The 17578-nt window shown below is 39.7% G+C and overlaps 1 protein-coding gene across 1 annotated transcript in view; it reads left to right on the top strand.

Annotated features, from left to right (window-relative positions):
* Nucleotides 1–17578, top strand: part of thsd7aa (thrombospondin, type I, domain containing 7Aa) — a 143602-nt gene that overhangs the window by 71550 nt on the left and 54474 nt on the right. Inside the window, exons 5-7 of the mRNA XM_069715116.1 lie at nucleotides 1482–1637; nucleotides 8507–8710; nucleotides 12696–12890. Of these exons, the coding sequence (XP_069571217.1) occupies nucleotides 1482–1637; nucleotides 8507–8710; nucleotides 12696–12890 (555 nt within the window). The remainder of the gene's footprint in view (nucleotides 1–1481; nucleotides 1638–8506; nucleotides 8711–12695; nucleotides 12891–17578) is intronic.

The raw sequence follows: 17578 nt of genomic DNA, 5'->3' as shown, positions 1-17578 counted from the left end.
AATACACACTGAGGAAGCCAATCTGACTCCAAACACAGCAACCGATCACTTCAGTTAAAAATAAAGTGGTTATAAGTTAGTACGTAGTTAATAGGAATGAGACAAGTACTCGGGTAACCGGTACGGATAATGTACTTTTGACGAGTACGAGTTTCATCTGAGTAATTGTGTTGTTATCCGTGCTGGCTCAAGCTTCTAAGAAACACTAGCTGTGTGCACACAGCTTCACACCGAGCCCCGCCTCCAGCTATGTGCCATAGGCCCACAAGCTCTTTCAGCCTGCTCAGTCTCAGGAATTAAGAGCAACTTGCGACTCTCTTGGTTAATTTCTGGCATCAGCTTGTTTCAATCAGGTTTGTATAAAATATCTTCAGTTACTCTGAGAACTTTGCTTTTACCGGACGAGTCACAAGTTACAGCTTGTGACTTTGCTTCCACCGGTTTGTTGTCCTTATTTTACATCGGCTCGCTCCTACCGCGTTAAGATATCTTCACTCAGCTACCCGCTTTCGATTACTAGCCTGACATGTTTTCTCACTATAGCTCAACAATAACAATTAAATATAGCACCTTTTATGTTTATATAAAAACATTGCTCTGAAGTTCAATTCTACGACTGTTCTGTAGATCATTTTCTAATAAAAAATAAAGTGAGCAATTTCTGATCCGAGTACAAATACGGATAGAGATAATTTAGTTGGTTTAACAGATACACATAATGGTGTACTCACTCGTCCCTTGTAGTTAACATAACAATACTCAATCAATCAATCAATCAATCAATCAATCAATCAAACTTAATTTATATATATCAGTGCATTTCAAAGTTCTCAGCAGATAACTGTGAGGCCGACAAATATATAATATTTGTTTCACAATCATAATATCTATAAGCTTATTGCTAACTTATTACTAAGTTTACTCACAGTATTGTGAGTTATTATTATTAGACAGAATATTCATTGCTTAGAAAATATTAATTAAAAGTGAAGTTTTCCCTCAGAAAGGCTAAATAACAACTACATAAGACATCCTTATGAGAAAAAATATCAATATCTGCAGTGGAAAGTGGTACATGGCAAACTTGGTTTGGTACATAGTGTTACTTTGTGTGAAAAGTTTGGGTACCTCTCTGTTGAACTATACAAATTTCACATAGCCTTCAAGATTGAAGCTCTTTGGATACTTTATATATGATCGCATTATATATGGCCTTTTGTATGGCTTTAAAAATGACCTGATATATTGGTTCAAAATGTATCTTTTGCCAATGGTGGTGCAGACAGAAACACTCCCCCATCTTAACAATGAGCTCATTCCCAGACTCTTGTCGTTCTGTCCATCAGTGGATGCAGTTTTGTGTCCCTAATGTTTCTGTTCTGTTTGTTGTTACACTATCCTGTTACATGTTGCTGTCACAAATTCAAGTTTTTCACCAGAGATCAATCTCAGTGTATCATTGATCTTGTCTCTTTCCACAGCATTGCGACCAGTTGACAGTGATCTGTGTTTGGGTATTCCTCCAAACACCACCCAGCTCTGCCATATAAGCTGTCCTTTTGAGTGTGAGGTGTCTTCGTGGAGCGCGTGGGGACCCTGCACCTATGAAAACTGTCAAGACCAGGCAGGCAAAAAGGGTAAGAGCTGACTGTGAGAAATGCCTCGTTTAATAAAGTAACTGACTAATGGAGTTCTGCAGGCATCTTCAGATCTAAAGCCTTCCTTTCCTGAAATTGCCCTCAAACATGAATCCAAGAAACTGCCCTTTGCATAGATACAAGTTCAGCATCACCATTCCATCTTCCTTGCAAACAGTGTTTCTTGGAAAGTGTTATCAATTATTAAAAAAGGATCATTGCACCACTGCATTTGAGCTCGCACTGGCTTTGTGCTGCCATGAAAAAACTGTGCCCTAAATGTGATACAACACAAAGACTGATACAACACAAAGCAGAACTACTGCAAACATCAATTTGGTAACTTATTACATGAATTAAATAACTAACTACAGTTGTGGATGCATTTTAAAAAAATATTTGCAACAGGAATTACGGCAACATGAATCTGCTTGGAGATGGTCTTACAGCTTTTACTTCTAAAGTGTTTGTCTGTAATTTTATTTATGATAACTCTCTCCTTTACATTCTCTGGACCATTATCAGTGCGGTGCACATGGTGATACCAAACAGCAGAGTGACCACTACTCTCCATTTAAACAGGCTGAATAAGTGATTAAAAGATTGGAGACGTGTAATAATAATAAACCACAACATGTTTTTTATCATGATAATCCAATCATTTATAACTTTTTCTAGGAGTACTAACAAATTCAATTCAATTCAAGTTAACTTTATTTATATAGCGCCAAATCACAACATTGGTTATTTCATGGCACTTAACACATTAAAGTCCTTACAGCAAGGCTTTACAATATTATACAGATAAACCCAACAATTCAACAATTCCCACATAAGCTAGGAGGGAGAAAAAACTCCTCTTTAAGGAAGAAAAACCTCCAACAGAGGGAAGGAAAAACTCCCTCTTAACAGGAAGAAACCTCTGACAGAACCAGGCTCAGAGGTGAGCGGCCATCTGCCTCGACCGGTTGGGGTGAGAGGAGAGCAGAGAGAGAAAAGGACAGCATAGATATACAAGAGAAGAACTGTTGGTGGAGACGACAAGCACATGGAAGAGACATGCAGCTCCATGACGGGACATCTGGAAAAGAAAGAACAGAAACTACGCGAGCAAGGGGACTGAATGGAGACAACAGACAATAAGCAAAAACTTTGGGAGAGAAAAAGATGGTGAGGTATGAGTCAGTTAAAGAGTCGGAGGAAAGAAAAGAAGCTCAGCATGTAACGAGGTCCCCCAGCAGCCTTGGCCTATAACAGCATAACTAAGGGTTGGTTCAGGTCTACCTGAGCCAGCCCTAACTATAGGCTTTATCAAAAAGGAACGTTTTGAGTCTAATCTTAAAGCTAGAGAGGGTTTCTGCCCCTTGAACACAAACTGGGAGCTGGTTCCACAGGAGAGGAGCCTGAAAACTAAAGGCTCTGCCTCCCATTCTACTTCTGGAAACTCTAGGAACCACAAGTAGACCAGCATACTGATAGCGAAGTGCTCTGCTAGGATTATATGGTTCTATAAGATCTCTAAGATATCATGGAGCCTGGTCATGTAGGGCTTTGTAAGTTATCAAGAGAATTTTAAATTATATTCTTGATTTCACAGGAAGCCAGTGAAGAGAAGCTAAAACTGGAGAAATATGATCTCTCTTGTTAAATCCTGTCAGTACTCTTGCTGCAGCATTTTGGATCAGCTGCAGGGTTTTTAATGAGTAATTTGGACATCCTAACAACAAGGAATTACAATAATCCAGCCTAGAAGTAACAAACGCATGAATGAGTTTTTCTGCTTCACGCTGAGGAAGGATTTTCCTGATTTTATTAATATTACGTAGATGAAAGAAGGCAGTTCTGGAGATTTGCTTTACATGGTGTCTAAAGGACAAGTCCTCATCAAAGATGACTCCAAGGTTCCTCACAGTTTTGCTGGAGGCCAAGACAACGTCATCCAGAGTAACTAAGTGAAAGAGTTTCTGATTCATTAATGGAAAAACTTCCTCAAAAAGTTTAGTTGGGATGTGATCTAACAGACAGCTAGAGGATCCAGATGAAGAAATAATTCTAGTTAACTCAGAGAGCTCAACAGGAGAGGAATTTTTCAAGTTTGCATCTGGTCCTACAGTTGCTTTCAGGGCTGCTGTGCTTAACATCACATCAGTGATGGTGGCAGGAAGGGTCGGCCCGATTCTCTCCCTGATAGTGAGAATTGTATTAGTAAAGAAGTTAATGAAGTCATTACTGCTGAGAGCTGAAGGAATAGAGGGCTCAACAGAACTGGGACTCTTTGTCAGCCTGCTACAGGGCTGAAAAGAAACCTGGGGTTGTTCTTGTTTTCCTCTATTAATGATGAATAATATAAAGTTTTGGCCTTACGAAGAGCTTTCTTACATAATATTAGACTTTCCTTCCAGGCCAGGTGAAATTCTTCTAAATTAGTGGAACGCCATTTCCTTTCCTGACAAGGCTGTTTTAGAATAATCTTTGCAGAAGAAGCAATAATTTTTTCTTTCACACTTTCTTTGCTTTGCTCTATAACATACCAGAGGCATGCAGGTAAATATGGAACAATTGATTATTTTCTCATCAAGTTTAAAGAGTAATGAAGCATTGTTTCAATGTTAAAAAAAAAATGCATCCACGACTATGAGATTGGGATTGGGAGTATCAAAGCATCGTCATATCCTCAAGCTGTTTTGTCAGGTTGTGCTAGTCCATCAGTGGAGTGAATGTGGTCGCTGCTTCAACCCTAATTATCCATGGAACAGCAACGTCTGCCATGACTAATGCATGTTGACTCTGCTTTAATGAAGCGACTCAAATGAAAGGGATCGCTGAAAATTCTTCCCCATGCATCTTAATGATGGATCCACTCCCACTCACTAGTTTGCTCACTATGCCACTTCTGCTCTTGCTGTCATGTACTGTACATTATAATAAACCAGACACACACACACATCTTCAAGTGTGTGAATTCTGGCTCTCATTATCCCCCTGGCTTGATATATTTTTATCTTCCTGTCGCTGAACATGGAAATCACTGTTTACAGACCTGAACTGTGATGTGTATGCAGAGGAACATGCACCTTCTAGTTGTGCCCTTGCTCTGTTGGTCCTAAAGGATAACCTTATATAGAATATATATACACATCATCAACTTATCTTGTTACTACATAAAAAGAAAAAATCAAATACAATGATACAGCTGTTTGATTTTTTTCTTCATGGTTTCTAAAAAAAACAATATTTGATTAAGATTGATGGTATATTTACATTACTGAACAACTTTGGTTGTGATATCTCAACTTTTTGATCGCAACTCGTACTTGTCTTCACCTAAATGTGAATAATTTAGCTCACACAGCATCCTTGATAAAATGTGGGGAGTAACATATTTATTAGCATTTTGTCTGTGTTTGGCTTAATGTGTTGTTGAAATGGAAAGAATATTACTTGGGCAGTGATTTAGAAGTCCACAAGAACACAAACATGCAAACTGAGAAACGTCTGATGCTAAGTTTTAAAAGGTAAATAACTATGGGCCCTCTTTTAATGCACCAAGATGCAGCGCATTAAAGGTGCTAACAAGTTTTTACCTATCCGTATGTGACATAATAGGATCTATGCTACATTGTTCATTTACAGAATTGGTGATACTCTATGGCTCTGTCCTAAATAACTTCCAGTATAGTGCATTTACCCTCTGTATATGATATGGACACATATATAGATGTGTAAATGACATAGTGTGTCTCTATAATCAAGTCTTTGATGTTAAATGAGTTGCAGAAACCCAGCCTGGTGAACCCAGTCCTAAATTCACAGTGTGAATGTATGGGTCTAAGCACCCTCCAGAGAGACATGTTCACAGTCACTCCATTCTACTGGGTGTAACCTTGGGTTAATCTTAATAAATCAGCATGCATTGAAACAGGCTGACACTCTGCTATGGCTGCTACTACCTAAGGCCCGCGTCCATCAATACGTTTTCCATGCGCACACATTGTTTTCATTGGTAGTGCCTTATTTTTTTTCACACCACACTTACGTGACGAGACACTAAGCGTTTATTCTTTGCTGACCGCTGAACGTTCAGAGTTTTTTCAGGTCACTGATAGTTGAAAAATTGTAAACTTTGGGTGAAACATTGCATTCATCACTGTCACTTTTTACCCAGCTGTCCAATCACAGTGAAGGACGGGCGAGACAGATGCCACTGACAGTGGTTGCTGATTGGTCTGCCCCCTCAGAGTGGCAAGTGAACACTATTTCGAGGAGCGTTGTGACAATACACCTTAATTAAATACATTTTGGGAAAGGTGCAACGCTAAATCTTCTAAGGAACGGGCGGACCTGATTCGCCATAAATGGACACCGCTGGCTGACCTGCTAAACAACCAAAAAACTCAAGAAATAAACAAAATAACCCACCATTTACCTCACTATAATATAAACAAAAATTGTACATTAACGAAAGTGACACAAGTAGGTTACCAATATGCCATATATTAAAGAATAAATCAAATTAGCTTACGTGTGTTAGGTTCAGAACTATAACATAGCGCTGATAGAATAAGAATCAAACCCACAGTCAGACAAAAACAAGGCTTGGACCCAAATCTGAGTTTTACTTGCAGCAAGGGAAGTCCGTGCAGGGTCTTAGAGTTGTAAGCTCTTCACCTGGCATCAGCCAACTCCAACACAGACTTCCCTCTTTGCTCCTTTTATTGTATACATGGGGTTATAAAACAGCATGTGATTACATTCCTATAGATAAGGTCACATGTTGTGTAACGTGAGTGTGTAGGGGTTCAATGCTCTTTGCATCCTATATGGGTATGTTTGCTTTTAACCTATGTGTGTGCTAAACTAGATAAACGAGTTCCTCCTCCCCCGAGGGGCCATATACTGCAAGAGAGGAACTCGTGGAATGTGCATGCAGTATGAGACATTTCATCTAAAGTTTTATGCATAGACTAATGGAAACTTTGCACACATAACAGTAACTTAATTTACACACTGACAATGCATTACTATTTTTCCTAACAATGTGCCACCTGGATAGCAATTAACAAACAAAGGCCGGGTTGGTGTAATACACACGCTGGCTGACCTGCTAAACAACCAAAAAATTTTCACAAATTTTTCACAAATCTTTCCCCAAAGTGCGTGAACTTAAATGATTTCAAACTGTCCTTACAAATAAGTCCCCAAAACAAAGTGTGATGACTGGTGAAGCATGGCCTCAATTACAAGCCACGCATATCTCACCACTGCTGACTGCCCAGAAGCATGTCGATTCAGGAATAATCCAAGTAAATAAACCACACTAATCCAACTCCCTTTGAAAGTTCCCTGGACACGCTGCCAGATAAAGTTCTCCGGACGCCGTCACACCACCCATCTGCCCTCCCCCAGGGACGTCACTTCCCTGCTTCAATAGACTCCGATGAAATAGGAAAATAAAAGGTCCATATTCCATATCTGTGATGATTTTTTCAACAGGCCACTGATAACATAAAACATACAGTGGTTCTTAAAATGACAGCAAAATGAACAAATTACATGTCCCCCATCATAATCACTATATATGTATGGCAAACTAAGGTGACGCTTCCAGCGTAGCCAGACTATAATCACGCTGAAGAAAACTGAAGCTGTGAGAAATAGTTTGGTGCAGCCAGGGTAGCAAAACCCAACCATAATAAATATACTAGCATTCAAGAATCAGTTTTATCTGGATAGTAGCCAAGAGATTAATTGAACTCAGGAAATGCATGGCATTCAGTCACACATTACAGTTGGGAAAATTGTTGAAATCCACTTTTTTGGGACACACTTGATGATACAAATTAAAAAGGATGTGTCTAGAGATCGGAACATTGTCTCTTTCAAATTGTAATTTTGGTTGGGAAATGATTAATCATTTGAGTCCAACAGTTAAAAAGTCAAGTTTATGATTTATAAAGATTATTTTATTTTTGACCTTCAATCGGCTATCCTTGAATATCTTTGCATAGCCTTACTATCCTGAGCCATCATGTATGTACACAATAAATCATCACATGATTGTTTCCATGTAAGTGTGTCTTCAGTTCAAATGAAATCTCAAGCTCTGACAGCAGTCACCTGTGCTGTGCTGCTATCTTTCAGCCATGCCATTCATAATGCACCCTGCAGATAGCAAGTGAGTGATACCTAAAAGAATTGAATTCCCTGCACCCCAAGCCTCATCTTTCTTTTAACAAACCCAAAACCCCCATTCCCCCTCTCCGCCTTCAGATAAAACCTCCATCAGTGGGTCTGGACATATGGCGGTACATGTTCATCTGACCTGCCTGATTAAATAAAGGATTCTGAGAGGAAAAGAGAGACAAAAATGAGGTAGAAAAATAAATGTTGCTGCCTCCACCTGAGTCCTGCAGGCTCTCCAGGGCTCTGCTGCCTTATCACCCTGGAACAGGAGTGTGCATTAGGGGTGACCTTGGTGGGGCTGGAGTTAACATCCCCCTTTCCAGGACTTAGGTCATGGGATCTCGTGCCCTTGAGCAGAGGAAACGACCCAGCTGAATTAATGGATTTCTGCAAGTCACGTTGGATGAAAGCTAATTTAATGAGGTGAATTAAAAAGTGATACTCACTTTCTTGAAGTTCTTCTTCAGACTTAATAGGCTGTCACGTTACATGCAATATTATGGTTATCATCAAAAGCACATTGTGACCACAGAGTGAGGTTAATGTGCTTACAGTTTCACATTAGGTTTTGTCTGACTTCAGTAAGTTTTTGCTCAGCAGATGATGGAGGTGCTGTTGTGGTTTATCAGGGTTGAGCTGGTTTTTAATTAATTTACTTCATTACGTTCCTATTGTTCCTCCAACAGGCTTCAAACTGAGGAAGAGGAGGATCGTCAATGAGCCTACAGGTGGGACAGGCAACTGCCCCCACCTGGTAGAGGCGATACCATGTGAAGACCCCAGCTGCTTTGACTGGCTTGTGCTTAAACTGGAGGGGTGTATCCCTGATAATGAGAAGGAATGTGGACCAGGGACCCAAATCCCTCAAGTCCAGTGTGTCAACAGTGAAGGTGAGTAGACGTATGAAACAATTTAACATAAAGCAGCTCTTTAGATCTCGCAGTAGTTGATCCCCAAATATCTTTTCAATTAATTTGTAGCTTTGGTTACAAGGAGTAGCTACTACAGTGTTTTTGCACTAGTTGACAAATCACCTGTAAGTCTTGTGCAGGTGGTTTTAAAGCCTGACACTTTGAGGCACCAGGAGAACAGTGCTGCCACTGCCCGAGGGAATGAACGAATGAATGAATGAATCAAATCAAAGTCTAAAACCAAAGTCGTGTTTTGATTAAAGTTTCGTAGAGACAGCAGTTCTAAATAAATTTAACTTGAGACGTAGCGTGTCAGCAATATATCTGATATTTGATATAAAGTGTAAGGGTTTGTAAAGGCCACAGAAAAGTGCTGAGTAATTTGCAATGAAACAATGGAAAACAATTAGAATGGTATAAAAATCACTGGTAAGGAAAAAACCCAAAAAGTTACAATACAAAAAAAAGACAGACGGTTAGTAAGTGAGCAGCTTTGTTTTCATATTATACTTTAATTAGGGAACTAAAATATGTAGGAACAGATGTTTTATTTCATGAATCAGTTATGACCTCCATATTCTAATTTCATGAAATCGCTTTTTGTTCCCTTTTTTCCAATCACAATAGTGTATTAGACATGCATGTGTGTGTGTGTGTGTGTGTGTGTGTGTGTGTGTGTGTGTGTGTGTGTGTGTGTGTGTGTGTGTGTGCGTGTGCGTGTGCGTGTGTTCATGTGTGTTAGGGGGCAATTACGGATAGATTCTTGAACTATCATACAGCAGCTGCTAATGAGGGCTCTGGGGAGAAAGGGAGAAAGAGAGAGAGAGATACATACGGGTTGTTTATCAATTTCCATATTATTCTTATAATCAAGTTCCTTGATTCACAGGCTGCAGTGCACCAAGTTATTGTAGCAGCACTGATTACAATCATCTACATCCCAAACTGACTGAAAAATTGGAAAGATTTAAAGACAACTTTCTTTGAAAGATAATTTATTTAAAAATAGAAGGATGAAAATATACATCTTTTTTCAGATCTACAGGAGATCCATTGCAAAATATAGCACACTGAATATCTTGAAGAAGCTTTTTTCTGGAATTTAGTCTATGGTCTTTATATTAGTTGAGAACAACTGTGAAAATTGTGGAATATTATAGCTGCAGGCAGCTGAGGTCAATTCTTGTCATTTACATTATTTATGTCCATGAGTGCCCCTAAATGTGGATGATTCCAATCACACAGATGTGCACCTTTTTCTAAATTAAAGTAATTTGGGGTAACTTCTGTTTTTACCAGACTTCAGACATTGTTGTTGTCAAACAGCTCAATGCTGTCTTGACTGCACTCAACATTTCAGGGAAATTCTAATCTGGTTTCTGTCAACAGCTCTCTACTAAATTAGCACTTCTTAGAATCTCTGCCATAATGATATGGTAGATTAGGTCAAATTATTAACCAATTTAAGAAGGAGGAATAGATAATTAGAAGGTGTGTCACTGCTGATTTAAATCATGGCCAATCAAATCAGCCCCTCTCATCCTCCTTAAAACTGCTGTGGCTAAGCGTTTTGTCAATGTGACACTGTGTAAATGATGCAGTGTTACACTCTATGACCTTGCACAGCTGGGTAGATTACTAAACCAGATGAGTTGGTAAAAAAGCTTTTGCATTGTTACTCCTTTATATGTAATTTAATTACAATTCATAGTACATGGCTGAGACTGGCTACTATGTCATCACGAATGCTAACTGCCTTATTCACATGTGGTTCAATAGATGTGGTTCCTTTTTCTTTGTTACACATACTGTGTCTCTTTTTTACACAAACTTTCTCATAAGAGATTGACATTTTCAGAATCAGAATCAGAATCAGCTTTATTGGCCAGGTATGTAACACATACAAGGAATATTACTCCGGTTATAACTTCAGCTCTCAGTGTGCAAAAAAACAGACAGAAATAAATAGACAATTAAAACATAAATAAACGTATATACAGCTAAGAAAGAAAGAAATATATACATATATATATATATATATGTATATATATATATATATACATAAAACAATGGTGCAATTGGACCGAGTGCAAATGATGCTGATAGAGTTGGGTGTAGTGCAAAAAGGTCCAGTCATATTGAAGATATTAAGTGTTGAGCAGAGTGACGGCCTGTGGATAAAACTGTTCTTGTTCCTGGCGGTTTTGGCTCACAGTGCTCTGTAGCGCCTACCAGAGGGGAGGAGGTGAAACAGAGGGTGTCCAGGGATGGATGGATCTGCAGAGATGCTGCCGGCCCGTTTCCCTACTCTCGATGTGTATAAATCCTGAATGGAGGGCAGGTTGGCACCGATGATTTTCTCTGCAGTCCTGACTGTCCGCTGTTGTCTGTTCTAGTCCTTTTTGGTGCCCGAGCCAAACCAGACAGTGATGTAGGTGCAGAGAACAGACTGGATTATTTGTTGTGATTTTGCATCACAACAAAGGCTATGCCTCCTGTTCTACTTTTGGAAACCTTAGGTTTAGGAGCATTGTGAGAGCAAAGCGCTCCATGGAGATCAACTGCAAATGTACTGGTACATCCTGACAACAAGGAATTACTTGTCATTATTGGGACAGTATACAGTATAACTTTTAATTATTCAACAAAAATGCATGATATGTGTTAATGGTCTCTCGAACTGGATTTCTGACTGTCCTTCATTTTGTTAATTTCTTTGTCTTGACCAGTGAACAAGGTATTGCATGTCTAATTATCAGGAAGTATAAACAACTCATTCTTTGCTCCACTAACAAAAGACATTCTGGAAATCATCAGTGTCATGCAGACACTTTAAGGATTTCTTCCAGTATCTATCACGTGGAAGTCTTTCATTACCCCTGTCAAGGCTCAATCTGTCTTCCACCACCACCACAGCTCCACCCCCACAGCTCTGTGGCATCCTTCAGATTTACTCTTGACTAGCTTCTTATTGATCTCTTGTTGTCTCCTTCTGATGAAAATTGATCTATTTTTCCCCAGGGTCCCAAACTGGTCAATGGACTCGCTGGATACCATTCTTCCAGCCCTTCACAATGAGATTTTTACAGATATGGTACTTCAATGACAGGATGAGCGGGAATGGAAGGGGGTGAAGGCAGTGACGAGAGTGAGGACAGCCTGCAAATCTAGATCAATATAGAACACATTAGCAACTCAGCATCCCTCCACAAACAAATCCTTGAAAAGACCTCTAATACAATATCAACAAGTGTGCCTTCTCAGACCACCATTTCCCTTAAGACATTTGGAACAAAATATATTGCACCCTCCACCCCACCCTCACCACCAACTCCCCCTCTGACCATATGTCACCTGATGTTCTGTACTGGAGTACACTAACATCATCTGTGTATACCATAGACTGTATAGAAAAGTGTTCGTAGCTTCTGGGCCTAAAAAATGAGGCCGATTTGGAAATGCCTTAAGCTGCAATACTACTTAGTGCCACTAGAGGTTGGCTCCAAAAATCCTCCAGCTCTATAAAATCCCAATCACTTAGTCTCATAAAATTCTAAGTCAATAAAATTTCTCCACAGGTTATCGCTGTTTTGCCAAGCTGAAGTCGCTACTTCTTACTGTATTAGTTTTATGGCGGTCCATCTGAAAATGTTTTTGGGGGCGTTTCTATTTGATTTACAGGCCTGTGGTGCAGTCAGGTTACAGCTATCGGTGGGCAGTATCTCTGCGTTATCAATCAGATTGAGTCAGCTCCTCCGCTCGCTTCCACCCCCTGCTCGCCCAAATATTGGTCACTACACGCTCCAAACCGCTCTGAACTAGCAAGATGGCGCTGGACAAAATTTGAACTCGAGGCTTTATAACGGCTGTTCACACACCAGTGGGTGACGTCACTGCTGGTTGCCGCTAGGTGTACATCCATCCATCACATTTTGATACCCTATATCTGCTTGTGTGCTCCTAGGTGAATATGTGGAGAGACAGTTTTGCCGCGATGCCATCCTTCCTATGCCCACCATCTGTGAGGTGCCTTGTCCCAAGGATTGTGCCCTGAGCCCCTGGATACCCTGGTCTCTGTGCTCCCATACCTGCTCTGGAAAAAACACAGAGGGCAAGCAGACCAGAGCTCGTTCTATCCTTGCTTATAACGCAGGAGAAGGTAGGAAGTCTTGTCTCCTGCACAAAGACAACAAAGCAGCATCAGACAAATTGGTGATCTCAGACAGACATACGACAGATAGATATACAGTGCACCCGGAAAGTATTCACCGCTTCACTTTTTCCACATTTTGTTATATTACAGCCTTAGTCCAAAATGGATCAAATTATTTTTTTTCCCTAAAAATTCTACACACAATACCCCATAATCACAAAGTGAAATAATTTTTTTAGAAATTTGTGCAAATCTATTAAAAATCAAAAATGAAAAAAAAATCACATGTACATAAGTATTCACAGCCTTTACCATTACACTCAAAATATTGAGCTCAGGTGCATCCTGTTTCCACTGATCATCCTTGAGATATTTCTACAACTTGATTGGAGTCCACCTGTGGTAAATTCAGTTGATTGGACATGATTTGGAAAGACACACACCGTCTATATGAGGTCCCACAGTTGACATGTCAGAGCACAAACCAAGCCATGAAGTCCAAAGAATCGTCTGTAGACCTCCGAGACAGGATTGTATTGAGGCACAGATCTGGGGAAGGGTACAGAAACATTTCTGCAGCATTGAAGGTCCCAATGAGCACAGCGGCCTCCATCATCCGTAAATGGAAGAAGTTTGAACCACCAGGACTCTTCCTAGAGTCGGCCGCCCGGCCAAACTGAGCGATCGGGGGAGAAGAGCCTTAGTCAGCGAGGTGACCAAGAACCCGATGGTCACTCTGACAGAGCTCCAACGTTGCTCTGTGAAGAGAGGAGAACCTTCCAGAAGGACAACCATCTCTGCAGCACTCCACCAAGCAGGCCTGTATGGTAGAGTGGCCAGACGGAAGACACTCCTCAGTAAAAGGCACATGACAGCCCACCTGGAGTTTACCAAAAGGCACCTGAAGGACTGTCAGACCATGAGAAACTAAATTATCTGGTCTGATGAAACAAATATTGAACTCTTTGGCCTGAATGCCAAGCGTCATGTTTGGAGGAAACCAGGCACCGCTCATCACCTGGCCAATACCATCTCTACGGTGAAGCATGGTGGTGGCAGCATCATGCTGTGGGGATGTTTTTCAGCGGCAGGAATTGGGAGACTAGTCAGGATGGAGGGAAAGAAGAATGCAACAATGTACAGAGACATCCTTGATGAAAACCTGCTCCAGAGCGCTCTGGACCTCAGACTGGGGCGAAGGTTCATCTTCCAACAGGACAACGACCTGAAGCACACAGCCAAGATAACAAAGGAATGGCTTCGGGACAACTCTGTGAATGTCTTTGAGAGGCCCAGGCAGAGCCCAGACTTGAACCCGATTGAACATCTCTGAAAAGAGAGATCTGAAAATCCAACCTGATGGAGCTTGAGAGGTCCTGCAAAGAAGAACGGGAGAAACTGCCCAAGAATAGGTGCCAAGCTTGTAGCATCATACTCAAAAAGACTTGAGGCTGTAATTTCTGCCAAAGGTGCTTCAACAAAGTATTGAGCAAAGGCTGTGAATACTTATGTACGTGTTATATTTTCGTTCTTTATTTTTAATAGATTTGCAAAAATTTTAAACAAACTATTTTCACTTTGTCATTATGGGATATTGCGTGTAGAATTTTGAGGAAAAAAATGAATTTAATCAATTTTGGAATAAGGCTGCAACATAACAAAATGTGTAAAAAGTGAAGCGCTGTGAATACTTTCCGGATGCACTGTAGTTAGACATGTTGGAATGGACCTTTGAATTAATTATGAATTAGTAAATTAGAATCATCTGATAAGAAACTAAGCTATCTACAAAGATCATGTGTCTGCCTTCACAACTGTACATTGGTCTAATACTACTGTGGCACTAGTACTGCACATCTAAAATGTGCATATCTTACACAACCATTTGTGTATGGCCTTGTATATACCACAAGTGAAATGTCAAAGTGAAATTAATTAATCTGTGTTCCTCTACAGCAACTGGCAAGGTTGTGGCATGGGTTACTGTGATGCAGGGTAAGAAGAGACTAGAATGATAACAACTTTTGCAGGACTGAACTCCGACACTGTTTATACTCACTTTGTCAAACTTGATTGTACAATGTGTCCTCGGGTTCAAAAAAATATCTTTGATATTTCCTCGGCTTCTGTTCAAGGTCCTTTGCTGCTGTCACTGGTCCGTCCAATCTTCGGTACATTCATATTTGATGTTCTTTGACAACAGCAAGTGATTTTTGCTGATGCAACATGTAGTTTCCATAAATTTACCTAGAAAGAAATATAAATGTGGCTACGTAATCTCTTCCCAACAATCTGCTGACCCAGCAAAATCCCTGTGTTTTTAGAATAAAGACAAATTATGAATCGCTCGTAGTAGCATTAAGTGTTCCTTAGCATTAGGTGTTTTGATACCCAAGTGATCAGTGGGTATGTAAATGGTCCTGGAATGATACTGAAGTGAGTGCTTCTGGGCTAAAGTATAATCCTCCAAACTGTCAATCACAGTATGGGAACCAAGCGATTCTCACCAAACCTTGTTATGAGAAAAAATAAGAGGGTGCACAGATGGTGAGCGTCTGGTTTGGCAGCAGATCAGAATTTGATCTCTTACTTCCTCACAATCATTTTAACAGCTCTTCTTGAGTGGCTTGCAGTCTTTGGCATATTCACAAAAATGCAGCATCCATTCTGGAGTTAGGATATCTAAATATTACACATGCATATCTGCATATTTAATATATATTCACAAGATAAACAATACACACATACATACACACACAAACACACATATATAAGACCGAAGTGGCAGAAATGTTCTCATTACAAAAGTCCTAAAATAAAGGTCAGTGATACATTTTTTTTTTTGAAGATTTGACCTTGAGATAACATATAAGTGAATATATAACTGCATCGTAAAGGGCTAAGAACTCAGCCTCAAGCCATTCCATAGTTTTAACAAGGAAGTGGATGAAGAACCCAATTTCCTGTGAGAGTCAGGAATAAAATCTATTTAAAACTGTGCGTAACTTGTAACTTCTTTAAGAGTTGTCTCACTACTTGATTTATGAGAGCCTGGCCTAAAACCCAACTGATATTTTTCAATGAGTCCATTGCTAGTCGTATAATAATAGTAAAATAAAAAGCAGTCTGTTCCACATGTTTTTTCCAAGATCATGGTCAAAAAGGGAAATTCAGATATGGGTGGAAATTATTTCAAATGGATGGGTCAAAGAGATTTATATTTGAGAAATGTTTTGACTATTGCAGTTTTTAAATATTTAAACACCTGACCAGATCAAGTTTTTCCTCTGCTTTAAGTTTTTATGCTAATTTAGGTTGTCTCTTCCTGTAGACTGTAACTTACAAAAAAGTTAAATGATCCAAAATATATAAACTGTTTAGATCCCTTTGGAGCTTAGTGATGTTTACAATGCCCCCCACCCCCACCCTCAATTTTCTTTAAAATTTTCCTTAGAAAAAGTGCAATCACCAAGCATTATATATAAGCTACTGATATTCCAAGTACTACAGACTGCTAAGGAAGTATGAGCTGCAAACTCACTAATAAAAGTATCACGGCAGCATGCAGGCCACTGCTATAATGCGCTAATTATTCAGGTCAAGACAAACACTTGGAATGGCAGGAGGGCATATCGCCTGGGAAGATGGTGTCGATACAGAGTAGACTGCTGAGGTATTGTTTGTAGGGCAGTTCATTTTCAGCCCTTAGACTGTGCATTTAAAAAAAAAAAATACATGTTGAGTTTAATTGGTAGCACTTAAATATTTATTACTTAACAATTTAATTAGCCCATGCAGCAATAACAGTGTGCCCTTCTGTGTGTTAATAAACAATATTAATATAAACAATATCTAGGCTTGACAAATGAGTGTTCAAATATCTTTTATAAATTACCTTGCGAAGGACAGTCCTCAGCTGCTGCACAGACGTCTCTTTCTCACGTCCAATTCAGACTGATTGAGACTCTATCTCTGACTGGATGATGTCTTTCAATGCCTTCTGAGGCACTAATGGCTGACCTTCTCTAAAGGGGGGTCTCTCTTCCCAAGGTGATGATGGCTGCTAATGGCAATGTTTCATGGTGAAAAGGGTCACATGATTTGCACACTGCACCTGGGTCTATATCCAGGCTTATGGCTGTGTGTAGACATTCTGCCCCACAGGTCACCTCATCGATGTCAATCCCTGCAACCCACCGTCCCCCAGACACCATCTGATTTATCTCTGCTGAAGTCTTATTTGATTTCCAAATACTTATGGTACAAATTAAAGCTAATTTATTGGTGTGCACAAGGACTCACACAGCATGGGGCAGCCAATGCCATATTGCTAGCTAAGCAATATTTCGTTAGTTTGCTTTTTTAATAATAATTGCTTCATCCTCATCCAATTAGACTTTACTTATTACTTGTACATGTATTCTTGTTTGGTCACACTGAAGCAGAATTACAACCTGTATACTGCATAGTGCCTACATAAATTTAACAAAGTAATGATAATACATTGTTTATATATCTCAATTTATTCATCAAATACAGCTCCAGATGCTTAACATAAAAAGAAGAGGTAAAATAAATACCAATAATGAATACAAATTAATCGAGCAGAATAAGCAAACACTTGATAAGGTCTAACAAAGCAGTCGAATCACTAACTATATGCAGAATAAAAGTATTTGGATTGTAAATACATT

This window comes from Brachyistius frenatus, unplaced genomic scaffold, assembly GCF_029030835.1.
Source record: "Brachyistius frenatus isolate BFR_SWC_R1_liver_20210118 unplaced genomic scaffold, ASM2903083v1 Contig_138, whole genome shotgun sequence".
Taxonomy (NCBI): domain Eukaryota; kingdom Metazoa; phylum Chordata; class Actinopteri; family Embiotocidae; genus Brachyistius; species Brachyistius frenatus.
This window is presented reverse-complemented; position numbering and strand designations above follow the sequence as displayed.